This window comes from Rhynchophorus ferrugineus, unplaced genomic scaffold, assembly GCF_030347505.1.
Source record: "Rhynchophorus ferrugineus isolate W39M unplaced genomic scaffold, kcgeb_rfMv2 rfM7, whole genome shotgun sequence".
Classification (NCBI taxonomy): Eukaryota; Metazoa; Arthropoda; class Insecta; order Coleoptera; family Curculionidae; genus Rhynchophorus; species Rhynchophorus ferrugineus.
Window position 1 is genome coordinate 14,412,814 of NW_027472586.1, and position 21,858 is coordinate 14,434,671.

General features: G+C 33.8%; 1 protein-coding gene across 1 annotated transcript; it reads left to right on the forward strand.

The window, feature by feature from the left end:
* Positions 1–550: 550 nt before the first annotated feature.
* On the forward strand, positions 551–12,015 carry LOC143200020 (uncharacterized). Its single transcript, XM_076410255.1, has 3 exons — positions 551–691; positions 8,637–8,850; positions 11,819–12,015. Exons 1-3 carry the CDS (start codon positions 634–636, stop codon positions 11,967–11,969), a joined length of 423 nt encoding a protein of 140 aa, XP_076266370.1. The 5' UTR covers positions 551–633; the 3' UTR covers positions 11,970–12,015.
* The last annotated feature ends 9,843 nt before the right edge of the window (positions 12,016–21,858 follow it).

Sequence of the window (21,858 nt, forward strand, 5' to 3'; positions counted from 1 at the left end):
TTGCCATTACTTTCTCTTATATTACATAATACTGAAGACAAAGAACCACTTCTATCGAAAAATAAAATCACGATACTATAAACATTTCATTTACGTATCGCTTTCATTGAAAACACCTATAGATTCGAAACCAAACAAAACAACGAGCGCCCTACTTTTGCACTATACTTCGCTATTTCCTGTTGACTTACGGTCTTCTTTGTCCTGCCCTTTACCAACGACAGCTCCTGTCTTCCTGCAGTGAAATATATTATACTGAGGCCTCATTTTATCGATTATCAATAGCGTCTCAGAAAATTGATGACCCTTTAATCGTTCAACTATAAAAGAACAAAATACGTTCTAATTTAACGATACAGAATCCGGACTGTAATAGAGGTTTTATATTTTTTTTAGTTTCGTCGAGCTTTGTTGAGTTCCACGTGTTGTTATCGATAGATATACGTCAAAAAAGCACATTCCTGAGATATATGAACAAAAACGAACATACCACTGGAAAAAAACTTCATTAATTCCAATCAACATACAATCCAGGGATGTTTCGAATGTTTCGCGTCAGTCTGCGTTCGACAACACATATTTAAATGGCGGTAGGTTGTATTTGGAGAATACATAATCAAAAGATACGTAAACATGAATGTTCATATTATGTTGGTGGTTATGCTTTTAAGTTTCTTTATTTTTATTGATGGTAAGTATATTTAATATTTATTAGTCGGTGATTCCCTTCAAGGGTGATAGACTGATTATAGCGATCCTCCAACTTTTCGATACTATTTTTGTAGTACGATTTGTTGTTTTCTTTAAAAGGCCTCAGTTTCGGCGATCACCTCTTCATTCGACGAAAAATCCAGCGAGCATTCTTTTGAGATCTGAAAACAGGAAATAGTCGCTGGGGGCCAGATCTGGAGAATGCGGTGAGGAAGCAATTCGAAGTCGATTTCATGGATTTTTGCCATCGTTTTCACTGATTTGTGACACGGTGCATTGTCGTGGTAAAGCAGAACTGTCTTTTTCTTCAAATACGGCCGTTTTTCGGCGATATCGTCTTTCAAACGGTCCAATAACGCTATATGACAGTCGCTGTTGATGGTCCTTCCTTTTTCAAGGTAGCCGATGAAAATTATTCCATGCGCATTCCAAAATGCGCCAGCGGAGTGTTGCGTTTTCCCACGCTTTAGAACGTTGTGCAATCCACTCGGATGACTGTCGATTGGACTTCGGAGTGAAATCGTGGATCCATGTTTCATCCATTGTCACATATCAACGCAAAAACTCGGGTTTATTACGCTTGATAACGCTTTAAACACTGCTGCGAATCATCAACTCGTCGTTGTTTTTGGTCAAAATTGAGTTCGCGCGGCACCCACTTTGCACAGAGCTTTCTCGTACCCAAATATTTAGAGTATTTGCTATTTCATTCAATTTCAATTTACGGTCATTTAAAATCTTCTTGTGGATTTTTTAAATGTTTTCGTCAGTAAAAACCTCTTTTGGGCCTCCACTGCGTTCACCATCTTCATTGGTCATTTCACCACGTCTAAACTTAGCATACTAATTCTTGATGGTTGATTTTTTTTGGAGAAATGTCCGGAAACTCGGCATCAAGCCAAGTTTTTTGCTTCAGCTGTATTTTTACCTTCAAAAAGCAATATTTTACATCACGCGAAATTCCTTATTATCCATTTTTTTTCACATCTGAATTATATCTTACAAAGACAACATGTCTTTTACAACTATTTACTGACTAGACCATTCTCTTATATCGTATTAAGAATGGAAGAAGAAATGGAAATGGAAAGGGGTCTGGCGGTTATGACGAATAGGGAGGACTTGTGTCTACTCACTCCTCAACTATTACGCTGCTGTTGCTACCAGTGGATTTCGAACATTCTTCATTAAATATTTCCACAGTTGATCGTTTTCGATGATCTTGATCTATGTCTTTTTTTGGAGCTATTCGCCGCGTTCTCCATCCGAAAGGTCGATTTCGTCACAGAAGTCTGTGAGTAATTCGTTCATCTTTCAATCGGCGGGCATATCCAAACTATGGCATCTTAAACGAATGACTTAAACTTAAACGATCTCGGAGCCATACAGAAGGATTGACATGATAAGCGTTCGAAATAGGTGTATTGACTGTAATATTGCTTCTCTTGCATACATATCTTCTTATGGTGTGTGCAGACCCGAGCATTCGGGTCGAATTCCGTGGGAAAATTGAAAATGCGCATGAGCAGAACTAAATTCGGCGAACATTAGTGATGAACAGGTTTCAAAATTGGTTCAAAGTTCTTACGAACGAACAGAGCGTAGTTCCAGGAGCCGCGGATCTGGCCATCAAATTTGAGCAAACGTGGGAAAAATTGGCGGGAATATGAATGACATATGTTTTGGTTTCGAAAAAATAACCCTGATTTTCGATGTAATTTAATTATTACTATAAAGATGTCTTTGAATGATAAATATGTGTTTTATATCTATTAATGATTAATAATAATACATATAATATATAGAAACCTCATTAAAAACACGAAATATTAATATATTTATATTTTACTTGCAGGAATCTGAAATAACATTTAACTTTGATTTCTGTTTTGCAAATGGTATCTTTCATTGAAGGGAATTACATTTATTGATATTCTCCTTAGTATAAAATTTGTGAAATAATATGGAAAAGGTATTTCACAGTTGGTGAGAGAAAAGATGTTTAATCATAATCCCATATAAAATAATTATTAACAACACGAAAGTATTAAGTTTGCCAACTAATTTTATTTAATTCATAGAACAATGCAAACATTTTAAAATGTGACGAACACATCAACATGTAAAAGTAACCACCCATTAAACGCACTATGTTAAACAATCGCTTCTCATCTTCTTTCCAAAAAGAACCATATATTCGACCTATAATATAAAGTAGAACTCATTAAACACAGTAGTTTTAGAGAAAAGAGTCACTTACTTATGTTATTATTTAGACAGCAGCTATTTCACTAGTTTCAAGGTGTTACTCCTTAATTTTTTCCAAGATATGTCTTAAATGTGCTTGTTAGCAAGTTTATTTTTTACTTTATAATTGATGAAAGGATACTTAACAAATATTTCACCTTCAAAATAGTAATAAAATATATACAAAATACAGCATGCAGTAAATACATATTCATACCTGTTTATTGCCTGATGACTCCATTTATATATTTTGTGCCACCAAATAGATGTAATATACTTAATTTAAGGTTTTATTATTTTACATAATTTACACAAATTTATACATTCTTTTCTCTTGGGACTGAATATAACTTCTGGTGATTTTGGATCATTTTGTAATCGTTACAGAATTGTAAATGTTTGAAATCTCTTCACGAATGTATAAATAGAATACTGAAGCCTTCTAAACATGTTATATTCTTTTTCGAGAGATTTTCGCCGAATCCATGCCGAATCTTCGCGCAGGTGTTCGCGCAGACCCCGAACGTTCGCTTCGTTCAACTCTGTACATTTTAAATACATATAGGCCAGGGGTGGCGGACCTCTGTGTATTAACGCGCCATCTCTCTAAGTAAATGTTTAGTGAAGTCAGAAACATGCCGTCAAATAATTTTGACTTCACAATTATTGGGACTACAATAATACTAAATACTATTAACTCATAATTCTTTATTCATCGTATAAAACATTGTACACAGACGTTATAAAACGTTATAAAAATACGTTACACGCGTACCTTATTGAAATTAGAAGTGATATTAGTGTGATTTCTGTTGTTTCAGATTAGACTACAAATTATATTAGGGTTGTACGATGTTATTTTTAGCAGAATGCAGGTTGAACTGTGAGTCATCTGTCAAACGGTTTCTAAGCAATTTTTTAATATCCTATTCATCTCTGAAAATAATGATTCGCTGGCATACATAACAGGTAAACATTTCATCGGTGGTCGGTAAGCTAATGGACATTGCTCCTTATTCCACTTTTGTATCTTCAAACTGCTTTTGTTTTTCTATTAATAAAACCGTTTTGCATCGAAATTATTCCTTCTATAATTTGGAGACCAGTATTCATATATTCTAATCGATTTTTCCAGTTATAGAAGGTTTCATCAGTTCCATATATCACACTTTTTTGATTCACTAGTATAGAACTGTCTTCGCATTATAAATCCTTTGCATTTAGATTTCTCTAAAGCGCTTATATTTACACAGTTCACCTGTAAGAGACCTACGTGGGAATTGGGCACGTGACAATCACCAAAAAGCAGAAGTACTTGCTGAATATCTGGAAAAAACTTTCAAAGCAAACGAAACTAATACCTCCTAAAATAAATAAAATAAATAAAATAAATAAATATACCCCGAAAGAGTTAACCAAACTTATTAAAACTGACATTAATCCCAGGAAATCACTAGGCTATGACTTAATAACAGGAGAATTATATTGCAAAAACTACCAATAAAGGGAATTATAAAACTCACCAAATGCGGTGAAATGGCGGAAATTATAATGATCCCAAAACCTTTAAAGTCACCAAACGAAATAAACCCATAGACCTATATCAGTGCGGCCAGTAATATCTAAGGTTTTTGAAAAACTCCTGTTGAAAGGAATAAAACCGATCATAGAGACGAAAACCTAATACCAACACACCAGTTTTGGTTTATTAACAAGCATTCAACAATTGACTAGGTCCACAGAATAACAGATGTTATTGAATCAGCTTACGAAAGTAAAAAAGTATGCTCAGCCATATTCTTAGATGTAGCACAAGCCTTCGATAAGATTTGGCACCAAGTCCTTATTCATAAACTACAGAAAATTACAACCAAAAAGAAGAAGAAAGTTACCAAAACAACACACCGAATTACTAAAATCGTACATTACAGCCAGAATGTTTAGAGTTAAACAAGAAGAAGCTAGAATAAAAGAAGCTAAAGCAGGTGTACCACAAGGAAGTGTACCGGGGCCAATGCTTTATCTACTCTACACTTGTGATATACCACAAATGGAGAATATTACTATGGCTACATTTACTGATGATACTGCGATTATAGTTGTCGGAGACAATAGTGAAGAAGCCACACGAAAATTACAACAGACAAGTGACAATATAAATAAATGGAGACAAGCTTGAAAAATAAAAATTAACGAAAGTAAATCTGTGCATGCAAGTACCAATAAAAATAAACAATATAATAATAACAATAACAATAAATTGAAGTATTGCAACTTTTGGATGCAACCAGAACAGGACACAGACTCAAAAGAATCAAACCATCTCATCTTGTGTAATGTTGTGTAGTGAGTAATGTATAAACATTATTTCACCAGACACTGAGATAGGGCCGATGGGTCCTCATCATAAAGACAAATTGTAGGTTAGTGGGAAACGACTAGTAACAATGTAATAATTAAATAATTAAAAAAATGTGGTTTCTCTTAAAACTATTTAGTTACTATTGATGTAAGAACCATTTTTATACCAGGTGTGTGGGTAATTATTTTCCTGTTTTTGTAACAGATCCCACTAGCCATAAATATACAATGTTATGATTTGAAACATGTGTTATCTTATTCTACTGATATTAAACTCAAAACTACACAAGTTACGTTCTGCCAAAATAACAGCGTTATAGATTTATAATTTCTAGAAAATGTCGAATTTTGTGCCTGAAAAGGTGCACTTGCGATACCCATTATTTTTGTTGTTTCATTTTAAAAAAGCCGTTAAAAGTCATAATTTGCAGTTAGAGACAGCGGAACAGCAAGATGCGAAATTGCAGAACTTGTTGGATGAAACTCGAACACAAACTCAAAACCAAATGGCAGAAAAGTTAAATGTGAGCCGAGTGCTAGTTTGTGAACGATTACAAGTGATGGGGAAGATCCAAAAGATGGGAAAATGGGTGCCACATGAATTGAATAACAAGCAACTAAAAAAGTGAAAAATTGTCAGTGAAATTCTGCTTCAAAATTATGAAAGGAAGTCATTTCTGAATCGAATAGCAACGGATGATGAGAAATGAATTTATTTTAAAAATCCCAATCGAAAAAATCATGGTTATTACCTGGCATAGTCAGGTGATATTTACAATGATTTGCCAAGGTTATATTATTATAAGGTACAATTATCAATAACAATAAATAATACTATCATTCCATTTAGCAATAAGGCTAAGTATCTCGGAACAAATCTTGATACAAAATTTCGTTGGAAGGAAAATGTAAAAAAGAAAAGGAAAATGTATTGGTTAATTGGAAGGAAATCACTATTATCAGTACTAATAAATTGCCATTGTACAAGCAAATATTGAAATCTATATGGACATACGGAATATAATTATGTGGATGTTCCGCAAAAAGCAATATAAATACAATACAAGCCTTTCAGAACTCACGAAATCAAGAGACTTGCAAGGACAGACTCGATTCTCATGTCAATATCAAAGTAATACAACTCTTGAATAATACTAGAACAAGACACAGGCTCAAAAAGAATTGTGATTTTTTTGATCTTGTGTAGTGTAGTGCAGTGAGGTGAATTTGGTTAAAAAAAAATAGCAGTCTTAATACATAAATATTATTATACCAGAGACCAAGATATGGCCGAGCCGGCTTGGTTGGCACAGTGGTAAAGGTAACAGGATGGTCCTCCTACTGTTGCGATAGTCGCGGGTTCGAATCTTGCTGGGTCGTAAATGTATGTTTGTGATTGTTTAATATTTGTGATTGTCTTATGCAAGAGGCGATAGGCTTAATGCCGAGGACCGTGGTTCGGAGCCCACGTAAACTGTAGGTCCAGCCCAGATAAACCCTCGTTGGTAAAAAGGAGATTTTAAAATATATTTAAAAAATGATAAGGTCATGATAGGTTATCCTAGATATATACCTAGATTTAAGTTATTGTAAAGACAAATTGTAGGTTAGTCAGCAACGGCCAGTAATAATGTAATCATTAAATAATTAAAAAATAGGTTTCTCTTAAGTATCTATTGTGGCCAATGTAGTTCTGGGTATTTTGAACTTTTTAGTCATTTTTATTTTTTCCTTTGTAAAACTATTACATACTTAATGATATTTCGTTTCCTTGTGACACTTAAGGAACGCCTTTTTCGTTATCGTGTCGTTGTAATTTTACAACAATTACAAACAGCATTGTTTACATTACTTAACTTCAAACAACAATGACTTTCTTACGTGTCTGTTAAGACATGAATTATTGTGGAATTAAGTGAGAATAATTGATAGGATACGTTATGTAAAGGCTATAAGGTGAAAACATTCGTTAAATAAAGCTCAATAATACTTTCTATCTACATTCTGCAGTGATTACAGCTTCGTTTTATAGCGGTTTTGAACAAATCTATTCGTAATGCAAAGATATATTTTGCATCAGCTCTTACGGGTAGTCCTGAAGGATTTTGAAAAATTCTTTCAATCCAAGAAATCGTTTTTTTGAGGCTGGTTACACTGTATCAACTTCTGCAACTAACAAGTCAATTGAAAAGTAGCGGCCTACCATTGTAAAACATATTTTTTGGCAAAATTAGTTTTAGTTCAATGGTGGCACACTGATTATAGCGACCCTTCAACATTTCGATATCATTTTTGTAGTACAATTTGTCCTTTGCTTCAAAATGGGCCTCAGTTTCGGCGATTTCGACGAAAATTTCTTCCCAGCGAGCATTCTTTGAGGTCTGAGATCAGGAAATAGTCGCTCGGTGCCAGATCTGGAGAATACGGTGGATGAGGAAGCAATTCGAAGCCCAATTCATGGATATTTGCCATCGTTTTCACTGACTTGTGACACGGTGCATTGTTTTGGTGAAGCAGCACTTTCCTTTTCTTCAAATGCCGCCGTTTTTCGGCGATTTCCTCCTTCAAACGATCCAATAACGCTATGTAATAGTCGCTGTTGATGGTCCTTCCTTTTTCAATCTAGTCAATGAAAATTATTCCATGCGCATCCCAAAATACAGACGCCATAACCTTGCCAGCCGATTGTTGCGTTTTCCCACGCTTTGGAGCGGGTTCATGGTGTGCAGTCCACTCGAATGGCTGCCAATTAGACTTCGGAGTGAAATAATGGAGCCATGTTTCAACCATTGTCACATATCGACGCAAAACTCGAATTTATTACGATTGATAATCTTCAAACACTGCTCTGAATCATCAACACGTCGTTGTTTTTGGTTAAAAGTGAGCTCGCACGGCACCCACTTTGCATACCCAAATATGCGTGAACGATATGATGCACACGTTCAGTTGATATCTTCAGAGTGTCTGCTGTTTCAGTCAGTTTCAATTTACAGCCATTCAAAATCATTTTGTGGTTTTTTTAAATGTTTTCGTCGGTAATAACCTCTTTTGGGGTTCACTGCGTTCACCGTCTTCGGTGCTCATTTTTCCACCTCTAAACTTATCATACTAATCTTTTTTGCTTCAACTGTATTTTTTCCCTTCAAAAAGCAATATTTTATCAACTCGTGAAATTCCTTTTTATCCCTTTCTTCCACAATAACTAGTAGTAGCGCTATCTATGTGTCAGGCTGGGGACTTTTCAATTGATCTGTTAACATGGTCGAGCTTTGATAAAACAAGTATTAACACTATCCAAACCTATTGATTTTTAGGCCATGTCTATGAAAAATGTGGCGAAAATGAAGAATACAAGTGTGGTGGTTCAGAGGAATATTGTCCGAAATTGAAAGAAGGCGAACGCTGGTATAAATATCCACCCTACCCAAACAAGGAGTGCAAATGTGTTTGTAAGCAGGGTTGTTACAGAGATGAGAGTTCCAATAAATGCGTCGAAAAATGTCCATGTCCGAAAGGTTTCGAATTTAAGTAAGTATTTTGGGACATATTTTTGCACAATAATAACATAAGTATATACAGTTTTGGACTTGAATCCAAATTACCAGCTCTATTTTAAAATTTGTTCTAGTTTTCTAAATACTCAATAAATTCACTATTTTATTATTTTTGACCATTAACGGCCAACCATTGAATAAAAAAGTTTATATTTGTTTCACACACTAGGGTCCAGTAATAATCGCTCATTATGTCTTCGTCCCAAAATCAATGGTATCGCCTTTCGATTTTCTCCATATCTTGTTGTAGCCGCACTCTTTGCTCGTCGCTCGAGTTGAGCAAGTTTTGTGGGAACAAATTAGCGTTGGGAACTATCGAATGGAAACAGTCGATAGTCGCAAACAGTCTAAGCAGTCGATAGTCAAATAACTAGTAATTACTATTTTCAGTCAAATGTACGGTTCGACTGTTGTTTTTTTAATTCGTGATGTCAGACGAAGATGTACGAATTCTTTCCTCTATAAATTGTAAGAGAGGAAAGGACGGAGTTAATTGCTTGGGGCAGTTTATTTTTTATGTGGTTATATTTTTCAACGGTAGTATAAGCGAGACGGATCTTTCACAAACTAACTTTTATAATTACTGAATACATATAACATGCAATTTATAATTGAATTTAAATAATGAAATGACGTAGAATTACTTTTATATTTGAATGTTCTGTGGATCTATTATGGAATGGAATAATATCCCACAAATGCTTTATTGCATTTTAATGTGTTGTTATTTGCAAGCAAACTATCAAAAAAATCATAAAACTACATATATTACATATAAATCTATGTAAGCATAAACTGGGTACATTTTTGTCAAGGTTGCGGCTAGGACGACAGGGCCAGAATGTTAAAAATCAGTCGAATGAAACCAGTAGAACCAAAAATAGTAACTAAAAGTACGACTGAAACAGTCGATAGTAAATAGTAACAAAACCAGTCAGACCGAAAATAGCGACTGAAAACAGTCGATAGTAAAAAGTAGTCAATTACTAAACAGTCGACAGTCCCCAACACTAGAACAAATCAAGATGTGAATGCAGAAATTGTATTTTGAGAGGTATTCGAGCTCCTAAATTGTGATAGTTTTGCCGATTATAAAATTGTCGTTTAGATGTTTCCTAACATCCACAAACGTAATAAAAACACTTTAAATCGCCTCTGCATTTTCATATGTACCGAACACAATCATATCAAAAAATAAGTTCCAACTGATGTTTAAATGATTTTTAAAATGCGCGAACTCGAAAATTAGATCCACTTTTGACATATGGATTGAAGATCTGAGTCCAGGGCATCAAATAAAGTTAAGCATCGTTCGCATCTGCTCGGGTTTGTCCAGCGTTGACCCGGATTTGTAAAATTGTGCAATAAAATGTAGGAGAAATGTCAGTTTTTTCTAATAGATGATTTCAAAGTTAAATATACCTAGTAATGTTTATTTAATGAAGACATACTATAGCGCGTTTCAAACAGTTCATATTATAAAATAGTCCATAGAACATTCTAGATATAAATGTAGGGTCATTCACTTGCTCAGTCGAAAGTTGTTGTGCTTTGGCAATTAATATTTTAGAAGATAATTTCTGCTGTTTTTAACAGGTCAATTGAAAAGTACCCGGCCTGACAAATAGATGGCGCTACAAGAATTAAATCTATATGTTTTTAGTTAGCCCTAACCCTCAAAAGGTGCGTGTATAAATTTGGTAGCTGTCGGATCATTAGTTTATGAATTATAGCATTTTGAGTGAAGCAACTTTTGTTATTGTAAAAAAAAGGATAAAAAGGAATTTTGCGTGTTGATAAAATATTGCTTTTTGAAGGGAAAATTACAGTTGAAGCAAGAACTTGGCTTGATGCCGAGTGTCCGGACACTGGTCCAAAAAAATCAACCATCAAGGATTGGTATGCTAAGTTTAGACGTGCTAAAATGAGCACCGCATATGGTGAACCAAGAGGACGCCCAAAAGAGGTTGTTACCGACGAAAACATTAAAAAAATCCACAAAATGATTTTGAATGACCGTAAATTGAAATTGAATGAAACTGAACGTGTACATTATATCATTCACGAATATTTGGGTATGCAAAGTGGGTGTCGTGTGAGCTCACTTTTGACCAAAAAAAAAACGACGAGTTGATCATCAAGCGTAATAAACCCAAGTTTTTGCGTCGATATGTGACAATAGATGAAACATCTTCATTGATAAACTCCATCATTTCACTTCAAAGTCCAATCGACAGTCATCCGAGTGGACTGCACAACGTTCTAAAGCGTGGGAAAACGCAACAGTCTGCTGCAAGGTTATGGCGTCCGTATTTTGAGATGCGCATGGAATAATTTTCATTGACTGCCTTGAAAAAGGAAGGAGCATCAACAGCGACTATTACATAGAGTAATTGGACCGTTTGAAAGAGGAAATCGCTGAAAAACGGCGGTATTTGAAGAAAAGGAAAGTGCTGCTTCACCAAGGCAATGCACCATGTCAAAAATCAATGAATTGAGCTCCGAATTGCTTCCTCATCCACCGTTTTCTCCAGATTTGTCCCAGGGACTATTTCCTGTTCTCAGATCTCAAAAGAATGATCGCTGGATGATCGCTTTTCGTCGAATGAAGAGGTGATCGTCGAAACTGATGCCTATTTTGAAACAAAAAATAAATCGTACTACAAAAATTGTATCGAAAAGTTGAAGGGTCGCTATAATCAGTGTATCACCCTTCAAAAGAATTATGTTGAATAAAAAATCATTGTTCCAAAAAATGTGTTTTACTATGGTACTCCGGGGACTTTTCAATTGACCTGTTCAATAACTTGACCTTTTCAATTAGCTCTGGCAATATTAAATGATTTCTTTGACGTCTGCCTCAGAAACCAAAAAATAACAATTAATTGCTGTTCCTAATAAATGGCAATGAATAAATAATCATAATTCATTTATTCTTGTAGAGTAAGCAGCAACTGCGAATCAAGCTGTAAATCGTATCTCTGCAAGGAACCTAAATCAGCTGGATGTTACTGTCCATCTGAACAATGCTATGATGGTAAAGAATGCGTTTCGAAAGAAGTTAAAACGACCAAATCACCAAAGAACTGTTGAGTTCTCACAGATCCGTGTAAAGACTAAATAAATGTCTTGACCTTAATCGACTTTTGTTTATTCCCATTCCATTGAATCCAGTCATATCCAAGTGAAACAGTATATGAGTATCATTTGTTTGAGTAATAAAGATATAGCACGCTATATTTATTTAAGATAAAGATATTTTGAACTTATTTAGACCGAAATGATTTCCATAGTGCTCCTTCTCTTCTTCTCCAAGGAACAGGAAACTATCACACGGTATAATCAAATCACACAGAATATCTAAACTGAAAGCTAAAAGGGATCTGTTAAGGGTAATAGGTGTGTACGCGAACTTATGTAATAAAAGAAAGTATAGAAATGTACCAAACATATATGAATTCGAAAAATAGGTTTTAAGGCTCTTAATACGGACGAGCAGGGGAAATTATATTCTGTTTAAAATATTTCATTTTATGGCTTCATGATATCGTGAGATGACATTACATGATATATTGTTGGCAGTTTACATCGGTTCTATCTTACACATATGATCAAAACCCTTCTGCTGGAGAAGTTAACAAGTGATTAAATTTAAAGTACGAATCTCTCTATATAGTGATAGCTGTAGATAATATTGTTCACTATCCTGTAATCTGAAAAATTTAACAGATGATAAAATGAAACTGTGTAAAGCGTTCATGTCTACGCAGTCCACCTATAAGAGACCTGTGTGGGAATTGGGCACGTGACAATCACCAAAAAGCAAAGGCATTTGCTGAATATCTAGAAAAAACTTTAAAACCAAACGAAACTAATATTGAATATAATTTGCTGGGACATAGAAGCTGAAAATTCGATGATTGAATGAGTCACTCCGAAAGAGCTAACCAAAGTTATCAAAACTGACATTAATCCCAGGAAATCACCAGGCTATGACTTAATAACAGGAGAATTATATTGCAAGAACTATCAAAAAAGGGAATTATAAAACTCACCAATTTGATCAATAAAGCATTTAGATTAAAATATGTCCCAGGCATTTGGAAGATGGCGGAAATTATAATGATCCGAAAACCTGGGAAGACACTAAAAGAAATAAAAGCCTATACCACTGCTGCCGGTAATATTTAAGGTTTTTGAAAAACTCCTGTTGGAATGAATAAACCTATTATAGAGAGAAGAAAACTAATACCAACACATCAGTTTGGGATTATTAACAAACATTCAACAATTGACCAGGTCCACAGAATAACAGATGTTATTGAAAAAGCCTACGAAAGTAAAAAAGTATACTCAGCTATATTCTTAGATGTAGCACAAGCCTTCGATAAGGTTTGACATGAAGTCCTTGTTCATAAACTACAGAAAATGTTACCAAAACAAGACACCGAACTATTAAAATCGTACATTTCAACCAGAATGTTTAGAGTCAAACAAGAAGAAGCTTACTCTACAATAAAAGAAGCTAAAGCAGGTGTACCACAAGGAAGTGTACTGCGACCAATGCTTTATTTACTCTACACTTGTGATATACCACAAATGGAAAATATTACGATGGCTACATTTACTGATTATACTGCGATTATAGCTGTCGGAGACAATAGTGAAAAACCCTCACGAAAATTACAACAGGCAAGTCACAAAATAAATAATTGGACACAAGCTTGGAAAATAAAAATTAATGAAAGTAAATCTGTGCATGTGCAGTTCACCTACAATCAGATCGTACAAGCACCAATAACATTAAATAATACCATCATTCCATATATATCATTCCGGCAACAACTCTAAATATCTCGGAATGAATCTTGAACAATATTTCACTAGAGACTGAGATAGGGCCGATGGGTCCTCCTAGTTATATAACTAGATATAAATTTTCATAAAGACAAATTGTAGGTTAGTCGGAAACGACTAGCTTCAATGTAATAATTAAATAATTAAAAAAACTATCTTGGGAATTTTCTGGCACAACTCGCTAGACATGCTATCTCACATACTTAATCTCAAGCGTGGTACACCAATAATATTGTTATATAATTAAAAATTCTTCTTAATTGATGCGAGGCTAAAATGTATTTATCCCGAGAATGCTCTTGTCTCTGTTAGAATTAGAGTTTGCTTTGTATGATTTAAGATCCCCAACTGCTACTTTGACCTTACTGAGAATACTGATAACCCTGAATCTTTGGGAATTTACATGTGCAAGACACAAGAAAGATATAGTGGATGAGTCTTTGTTACCCTATAAAAAAGCAACGAATCATTCTGCAGAAAGCATTATTTAATCTAACCTTCGGGATCGTCACAAGGAATCCAAGAAAGGAGTACCAGAGATTAAATTCAGTGGATAATTTAATCATTACAGAGTGTTTATTCAAACCGAGATATAAAACTAGCAGCCAAGATTCCAGTGGATGCTAAATTAGATGAAATTTGAGATAAACAAATGTTGAGAAGTGGGAAAAATAAAGACTTAAGAGAATAAAGAGGGAATAATAGATTGGAAAATGATGCTACAAATGTTGTTACTTATGTTTAAATGTTAACTTACTACCAAATATAATCCAAGATAAAATTTATTAATTATATTAATACGAAGTGAATAAATCATATCAATATATAAGAAAAATCGAAAAATATCGAGAGGATGTTTTAATCTGATACAGTGAATGACGTTAAATTTTTATCTTGTATCATTGGACAGGAAACGATGAAAATTCCATTTGTTACTATGAAGTTAAAATAATGTTGAATAAAAAATAATCTTAGCGCAAAAAAGGATCCTGGCTTTCACTTTATTACCGGGAAAATATAAAAGGAACTTCCAAGAAAAACACTAATTAAGATCATCAACATAATAAATTTTTCATTCAGTGTGGTACATATTGTAGGTACCACAGCTCTGGAGTGCGGCTCCAGTAATTATGATTCCTAAACCAGGAAAGCCACCTCATGATATAGCGTCATATCGGCTAATATCACTATTGCTGACAATGCCAAAATATTTGAAGAACTTCATTGAACATGATAAAACCAATCAATTAGAAAAAGCATCTTATTCCGGATCATCAGGTTCATAGAATTAATGATCCATTCACTAGACGAACATAACGTTTGTCCAGCAATATTTTTAAATGTTACTCAAGCTTTGGATAAAGTTTGGTATGGCGCTTTAAAGCATAAGTTTAAAACGCTTCTACCAATATTTAAACATTTTAGTCATATATAACTGAGCGGTACTTCAGAGTAAAATATGAAGATGTTTATTTTGAGGAAAATACAGGTGTCCTACATGGAAGGGTATTGAGGCCAGTCTTTTATCTGCCTTACACTGGGCACTTGCCTACATTCAATGAAAATGTTACATTTACAAATGACACTGCCCTCCTAGCCATTGAAGATAACAACACTGAATTAACTGAAAGTTACAAATAATTATTCCCGAAATACAACAATGGACAGAAAAATGGCGTATTAAAAGGAATCAAAACGATAAGTAGTTCCGTATGGATATACAATCAAATATGACATGACCCTTGATGTGAAACTGATGTACAAAAAATTACTGGTTATTGGGTAGATATTCAGCCCTGTCAGTATATATGCTTTTACTTTACCAGCAAGTCCTGAAACTAGTCTGGACTTGTAATGTTTAAGTCTGACCTTTTAACAGCCAAAGCAATAGAAATATTATATAAAGATTCCAAGATACGGTACTATGAGGTATTGTTGATGTTTCATGGTACACTCGTAATGGCAATATGCATAAGAACCTAAAGGTAGAAATTGTCTCCATCAGCACATCAATGTTGAGGTTCTCGAGCACCTAGATAATGATGGTTTAGTCAGAAGTTTAAAGAAAGTAAAATCATTTGATGCAGTTTAGTGAAATTATTAGTAAAACTCACATGCACATTACAAAGTGTGACATGTATGTTAAGCCCAAAGTGTCTATCGTTGATTGGGTGCTTAATAATTAATAATTTTAAATCCGTAGCAAATTAGAGAAGAGAAAGAAAAGAAGGAAATCTTAATATTTGACTTGCACTCGTATCTACCACTATAACGTCGACTCTCTTTAGCCCTCCAGAAATTCATTGTTCACCCCAAGTCCATTGTTCGAAGTTACTATGAGGTATTGTTGATGTTTCATGGTACACTCGTAATGACAATATGCATAAGAACCTAAAGGTAGAAAATGTCTCCATCAGCACATCAATGTTGAGGTTCTCGAGCACCTAGATAATGATGGTTTAGTCAGAAGTTTAAAGAAAGTGAAATCATTTGATGCAGTTCAGTGAAATTATTAGTAAAACTCACATGCACATTACAAAGTGTGACATGTATGTTAAGCCCAAAGTGTCTATCGTTGATTGGGTGCTTAATAATTAATAATTTTAAATCCGTAGCAAATTAGAGAAGAGAAAGAAAATAAAGAAATCTTAATATTTGACTTGCACTCGTATATACCACTATACCGTCGACTCTCTTTAGCCCTCCAGAAATTCATTGTTAACCCCAAGTCCATTGTTCGAAGTTTGTGAAAAAAAAAGCGAGAAACAATTAAACGCTTTTTTCTTGATGGTGATCGATAATTGTTCAGTCCAGTGGGAGCGTTTTACATTTCAATGGTCATCCAACTACTGTTCTTCGTGTATAATTGCCTTGTCTGCCGATTGAAACGAGTTGAAAACGTTATAAATCAAAAGGCGATACTCGATCAGGAGTCGATTAGAACGCTTTTTTCCGTCAAATAAAAATCTTTGATTTATTTTTTATAAATCGTGAATATATGTACGGTTTTCCTTAATTGCTTTTTGTTTTTACAAAACAGGTCCTTGAGAGAGTATGATAAGATGGATTTGAATTAAATTACATACTCTTTCTACACAATTGAAGCCCAAATACTGGAGTTATATATTACTATATAGTTAAAAATACCAAAACAAAATAAGGCTACATTGAGCTGAATATATTATAATCTATTCAAAATAACAGTGAACTCACGTCATCAAGATGTTTAATGTATTGCCTGTCGCAATTTGTAAGTTCGTTTTAGAATCAAACACTATTTTCCCTCTCATTTTATTCTAGTTAAAAAGAGACACAATGCTGCCTGATAAGATCGAGCATGTAACCGAACAAGGCTGCAAAAGTCGTCCGGTTGTCAAAGGTCTGCAAAATTCTTCAAAATATTAATTATAATATAAACCGACAAACGTTCTTTTAACGCTTTGCTTGGTTTGATTAATTTCAAATCGCCGATTAATATTTGTGACTACTCCGATTCAAAATGCCGAAGCCAGATAGAACAAGTTGTCTGTTATCAGTTATTTTGAACAGAAACGAAGCCAGTAAAATTCGTTAGGAGGTAATCATTTTTACAGAAAATATTTTTGGTATGTTGCTACTGCACTGAATATTAGTATATAACATGGTCACTGAAATATCTCAAAAAATCAAAAATATATTGTTGAATTCACCAAGATAAGCATAATGTTAGCTCTATCAGAGATCAAATATACGAAATGTATAAAAACAGTAAGTAGTGTTTTCAATATAAACACAATTTAATACTATTGTTTCAGAGGAAACTGTTAGTCTGAAAAGTATCCAGAGAAAGCTTTTAGATATGCAGCTCTTTGAGGGACGTAGAACATCTTTTCCTACACTCTTGGGTAATATAGGATTTAAATGGTGTAAAGATAACCCGCGAAGAGGTCTATTGGACATTGCTATAATTTATAAAAGTATATAATAAAATCAAAGAAGAATTATTATTTAAATTTGTGATGAGACATGAATATTTCAGAATGGGACCAATATACCCAATGGTCACTCATGGCAAAATGTTAATAAAAATAGTATTAAGACAACAAAAGTTGAAGGAAAAAGGTGAATATTGGAATTGGAACATTGGAACAGTGAAACAATTGATTAAGTTTTTTTTGGTCATAAAATTTATTAATAATTCATGGCAGATATATTGTTCTTCATGCTTGAAACAGAAATGGTTAATAATACTTTCGGTTTGGATGAATTCGATAAAACACATTAAAGAAGTATTGACAAATGATGGAATCGTGAATAAATGTTAGATAGATTGAAAATTAACAGCTTACTTATTCACTTGAATAAAACTTTCCGAGTATGGGATTATGATTCAGTGCTGACAATTTCCAAGACAGGGTGACGAGAGTGGAAACAAAGAAGGTGAGTATATACAATTAATATACGATAAATGTAGGAAATATTATTGTAGAGTGTGAAAAATTTGTGTTCACATATACGTGTGTAATTGTTTGGTGCATTTGTTTGTGTGAGGAGAGAAAGAATACTAACTGTTTTGCAGATATGGTAAATGCATTAGGGACTATACAGTGATTAAATGAAGTTTTATCAAGCAAGATATTTAGAACAAACTAAAGAGAAATACAGTGATATCAAAATAACCTTGCAAGGAAACAGTGTACCGAAGGAAAAAGAACTATGCTCTCTAATGAAAGTGATATATATTACTTAGATATTCAATTGTTAATTAGGTGGATTAGGCTTCCAGATGATACCGCCATATAAAAAACGTGCCTAGAACTCTAACTCATAGGCGGCATGGAAAAGAGTTCAATGGAAATATAATAAAACACAGTCTTAACCTACAACATATTATAACTGTATAATTATTTGTAGTTTTAAATCTTTCAATAATATATGCGTTAGATGTACTGTAATGTTAAAATATATTATATTTGATAACAGTATTTTTGTTTAATTATTTTATTTAAAGTAGAATTTTATTGTTATATCAAAGCCAAAATGGACTAAAGCTCAGCGTTGTTACGGCAACATTGCGACGTTTTGACGTTATCTAAACACAATCTGATGTGAAGTTACAATTGAAAGTAATTATAACATGTCAGTTCCAAGCAATCACATTCTGTGCGTCAACTGTGATAAGTATTTGACTCTTATTCTAGGAGATTAGTTAAATATCAAATATAGGAAAATGTATATAGACTCCAGCATATCGCTTTATAACAAAATGTAGTTTTATATATATATATATATATATATATATATATATATATATATATATATATATATATATATATATATTCCTAAATCTGTTTCGATTTGTGTCATTAAACTAAAATAATCTGTTAGTTTGGCGAGCGCCAGCATAACTCAATATATCGCACTACTGTTCTTATCTAGAAGTGAACTTATCACGTACATTTTACTGCCCTCAAGTTGGAGTATGAGTTTAAAAAGAGGCAAAATATTAGATTACTTTCAAACTTTCTATTACCAATTACAAGTTGGAATACCCCATGATTTTGAAACCTCACGTAATAATCTTCACCCAGCTTTCATTTTACTTGCTGGTAGTTTATTCCATGCCTTCCAGTCACTGGCCATTGTTTCGACCACTCTTATTATTATCATCAATAAGTAGTGATGCGCCGTTTTCATCGATGACTTTTTATCACTGTTCCGGTGAAATCATAATTTCGACACTGTAGAAGTTCTCAAAATTTCTTTCAAGAACCAAGCGATTTGCAGAAGCCTTGTTTGAAGCCAGTTTTACACTCTTGTGTGCGTGTGTTTATTTTGATATCCAGACTGAAAAAATATAAAGATGTACAATATTGCCTCAAAAATATTAATTAATTAGTTAAATACTTTTTTATAACTGCTTCTTATGTAAAACAGTTGTTTTATTTGTTGTTAATATTTGTTGAGATTTCAATGCAAGAAGTTTTAAAAAGGGTTGATCAAATATCGGGAGGAGGAAAATCCAAAAATAGCAAACCAAAATGATCATTACCTAAAAGTTGCTAAGGTAACTTAAATACAGTCAAAAGTATTTTACCATTTATCAATCAAGGTTTTGTTTTTTTTTACCCTATTACATTAATAATTGATCTTGAGAAATCGAGTTCCTAAATGCTTCTATATTAATGTAGACCGTTGTTTACAATCATATTAAAAACAAAACAAAATCGACATATTTACATATAAGTCTAATAAAACGGTCGATAGTAACAAGTAGCCAATTATCGAACAGTCGGTAGTCGTTTTCATTCGATACTTTTCATAATATTAGGTATCAATCCGCATTTTATTACAAATGTTAATATATCTCTCATATATAACCTGTGGCTTGATTTCCGGTTTTACTAAACCTCTTGAACATTTTCTTTCTTCTAAAACATTAAAACAATAGGGATGGGTTTCCTTAAATATACTAGAATACTGTTAGAACTTTTATTTTAAAAAACCTAGCTTCTTTTAATATAGAAATACAACTTCACACTTAAATCAACAAGATATATAAGTCATAAAATTTGAATGGGTAGAAAACAAAAGCTATTAATTTGCTTTAAAAAACTATTTTATCTAACGGAAAGGAGAGGTTGAAGGGCGATATAAAGCTACAGACGACAGTAATAGACTTCGCCATCCATGCCTATACAAGTTTCTATTGGCTAGGACTGCACATGCGCACTTTTTATAATCTAACCTGACAGTTTTCACGCGAAAAGCGTCTTTTTCTACCACGCCTTCCATACCACAGTCTTAGTTGTTGTGATTAGATGTCATTTTTAGGTTAAGTTTGTATTTACATTTTGTTGAGGCAATATAATTATTTCATAGGCAAAATTAGCAGCAGATAATGCGAAAATAAGTGTATAGGGTATGAATTATGAGTAAAATATTATCAATTTATAACACTAATTTTGTAGATTGTTATGGAACAAAGGATATGTTCATTTTTAGGTTAATTTTGTATTTATATATATTTTTTGTTGAGGTCAAATAATTATTTCATTCAGAAAATTAGCGGCAGATACTATAGATACTGTTAAGATATTGTTACAGATATTGTTAATACAACTTGCTGTTGAATAATGAATGCGAAGATCAATATTCAGAATTAAGATCGATAAGGGCTGACTGCTGTATCTCCTATACACCTATGATATACCAGTAACAGAACAAACTAAAATAGCCACGTTTGCAGATGACACATGTGTGCTGGCAGTTGGCAAATCGGAATAAGAAGCTAATGAAAAATTCCAAGAGGCAATAAGTCAAGTCAATATATGTACGAACAGCTGGCGAATTAGACTTAATGAAAGTAAATCAGTGCCCGTAAATTTTACCAATAAACACACTGTTCAAATACCAATAATTATTAACAATCGTATTACTCCATATGCAAACACAAAGTACCTGGGCATGAACCTAGATGCGTAGTTACGATGGTGCACATAATTTAGAGGATGTTCCTGTGGATTGCTTCCATAGAAGTCATACAAAGGTTTCAGAACAAGGTAGTAAGTTTTAATGTTAATGCCCCTTGGTATGTAAGAAACAGCGGCCTGAGAGTGGAGATTGTGGTAGACAATATAAGAAATGTTGCAAAGAAGCATGAAGAACGGCTTAATAACCACGAGAACGTCGAGGCAATCCAGCTCGTTAATCTTATTCTAGATTAGTTGTAAATAAAAATGAATAATAATAAAAATTTACTCATTCTCGCCAAGTATTGAATTACAAAAAAGAAATGTCAAAATTACATGTTTTGATATTAAAAACGTTTGTATGAAAAAGTAATTCAAATATAATGACCCATATTACCCAAAACGCTCGGTACGCGGTTTGAAATTAACCATTTACCCAATTCCGACGCATTAATCCACAAGTTCGCAATTAAGTTTTCATAAACTACGTTTTTTTCCCGGGCTGCCAATTACCTGTACGAACACTCGTGGCGTGCACGCATCTACACTCCTTCCCCGAAGTCAGTCCGCCCCCCTCGAACTCGAACGGTCTTCGTAGCGGCTCCCCGTGTCCGAAGGGTGAGCTACATGCGCTCTGACCACCCCGACACAAAACGGAAATACAAAAACCATAA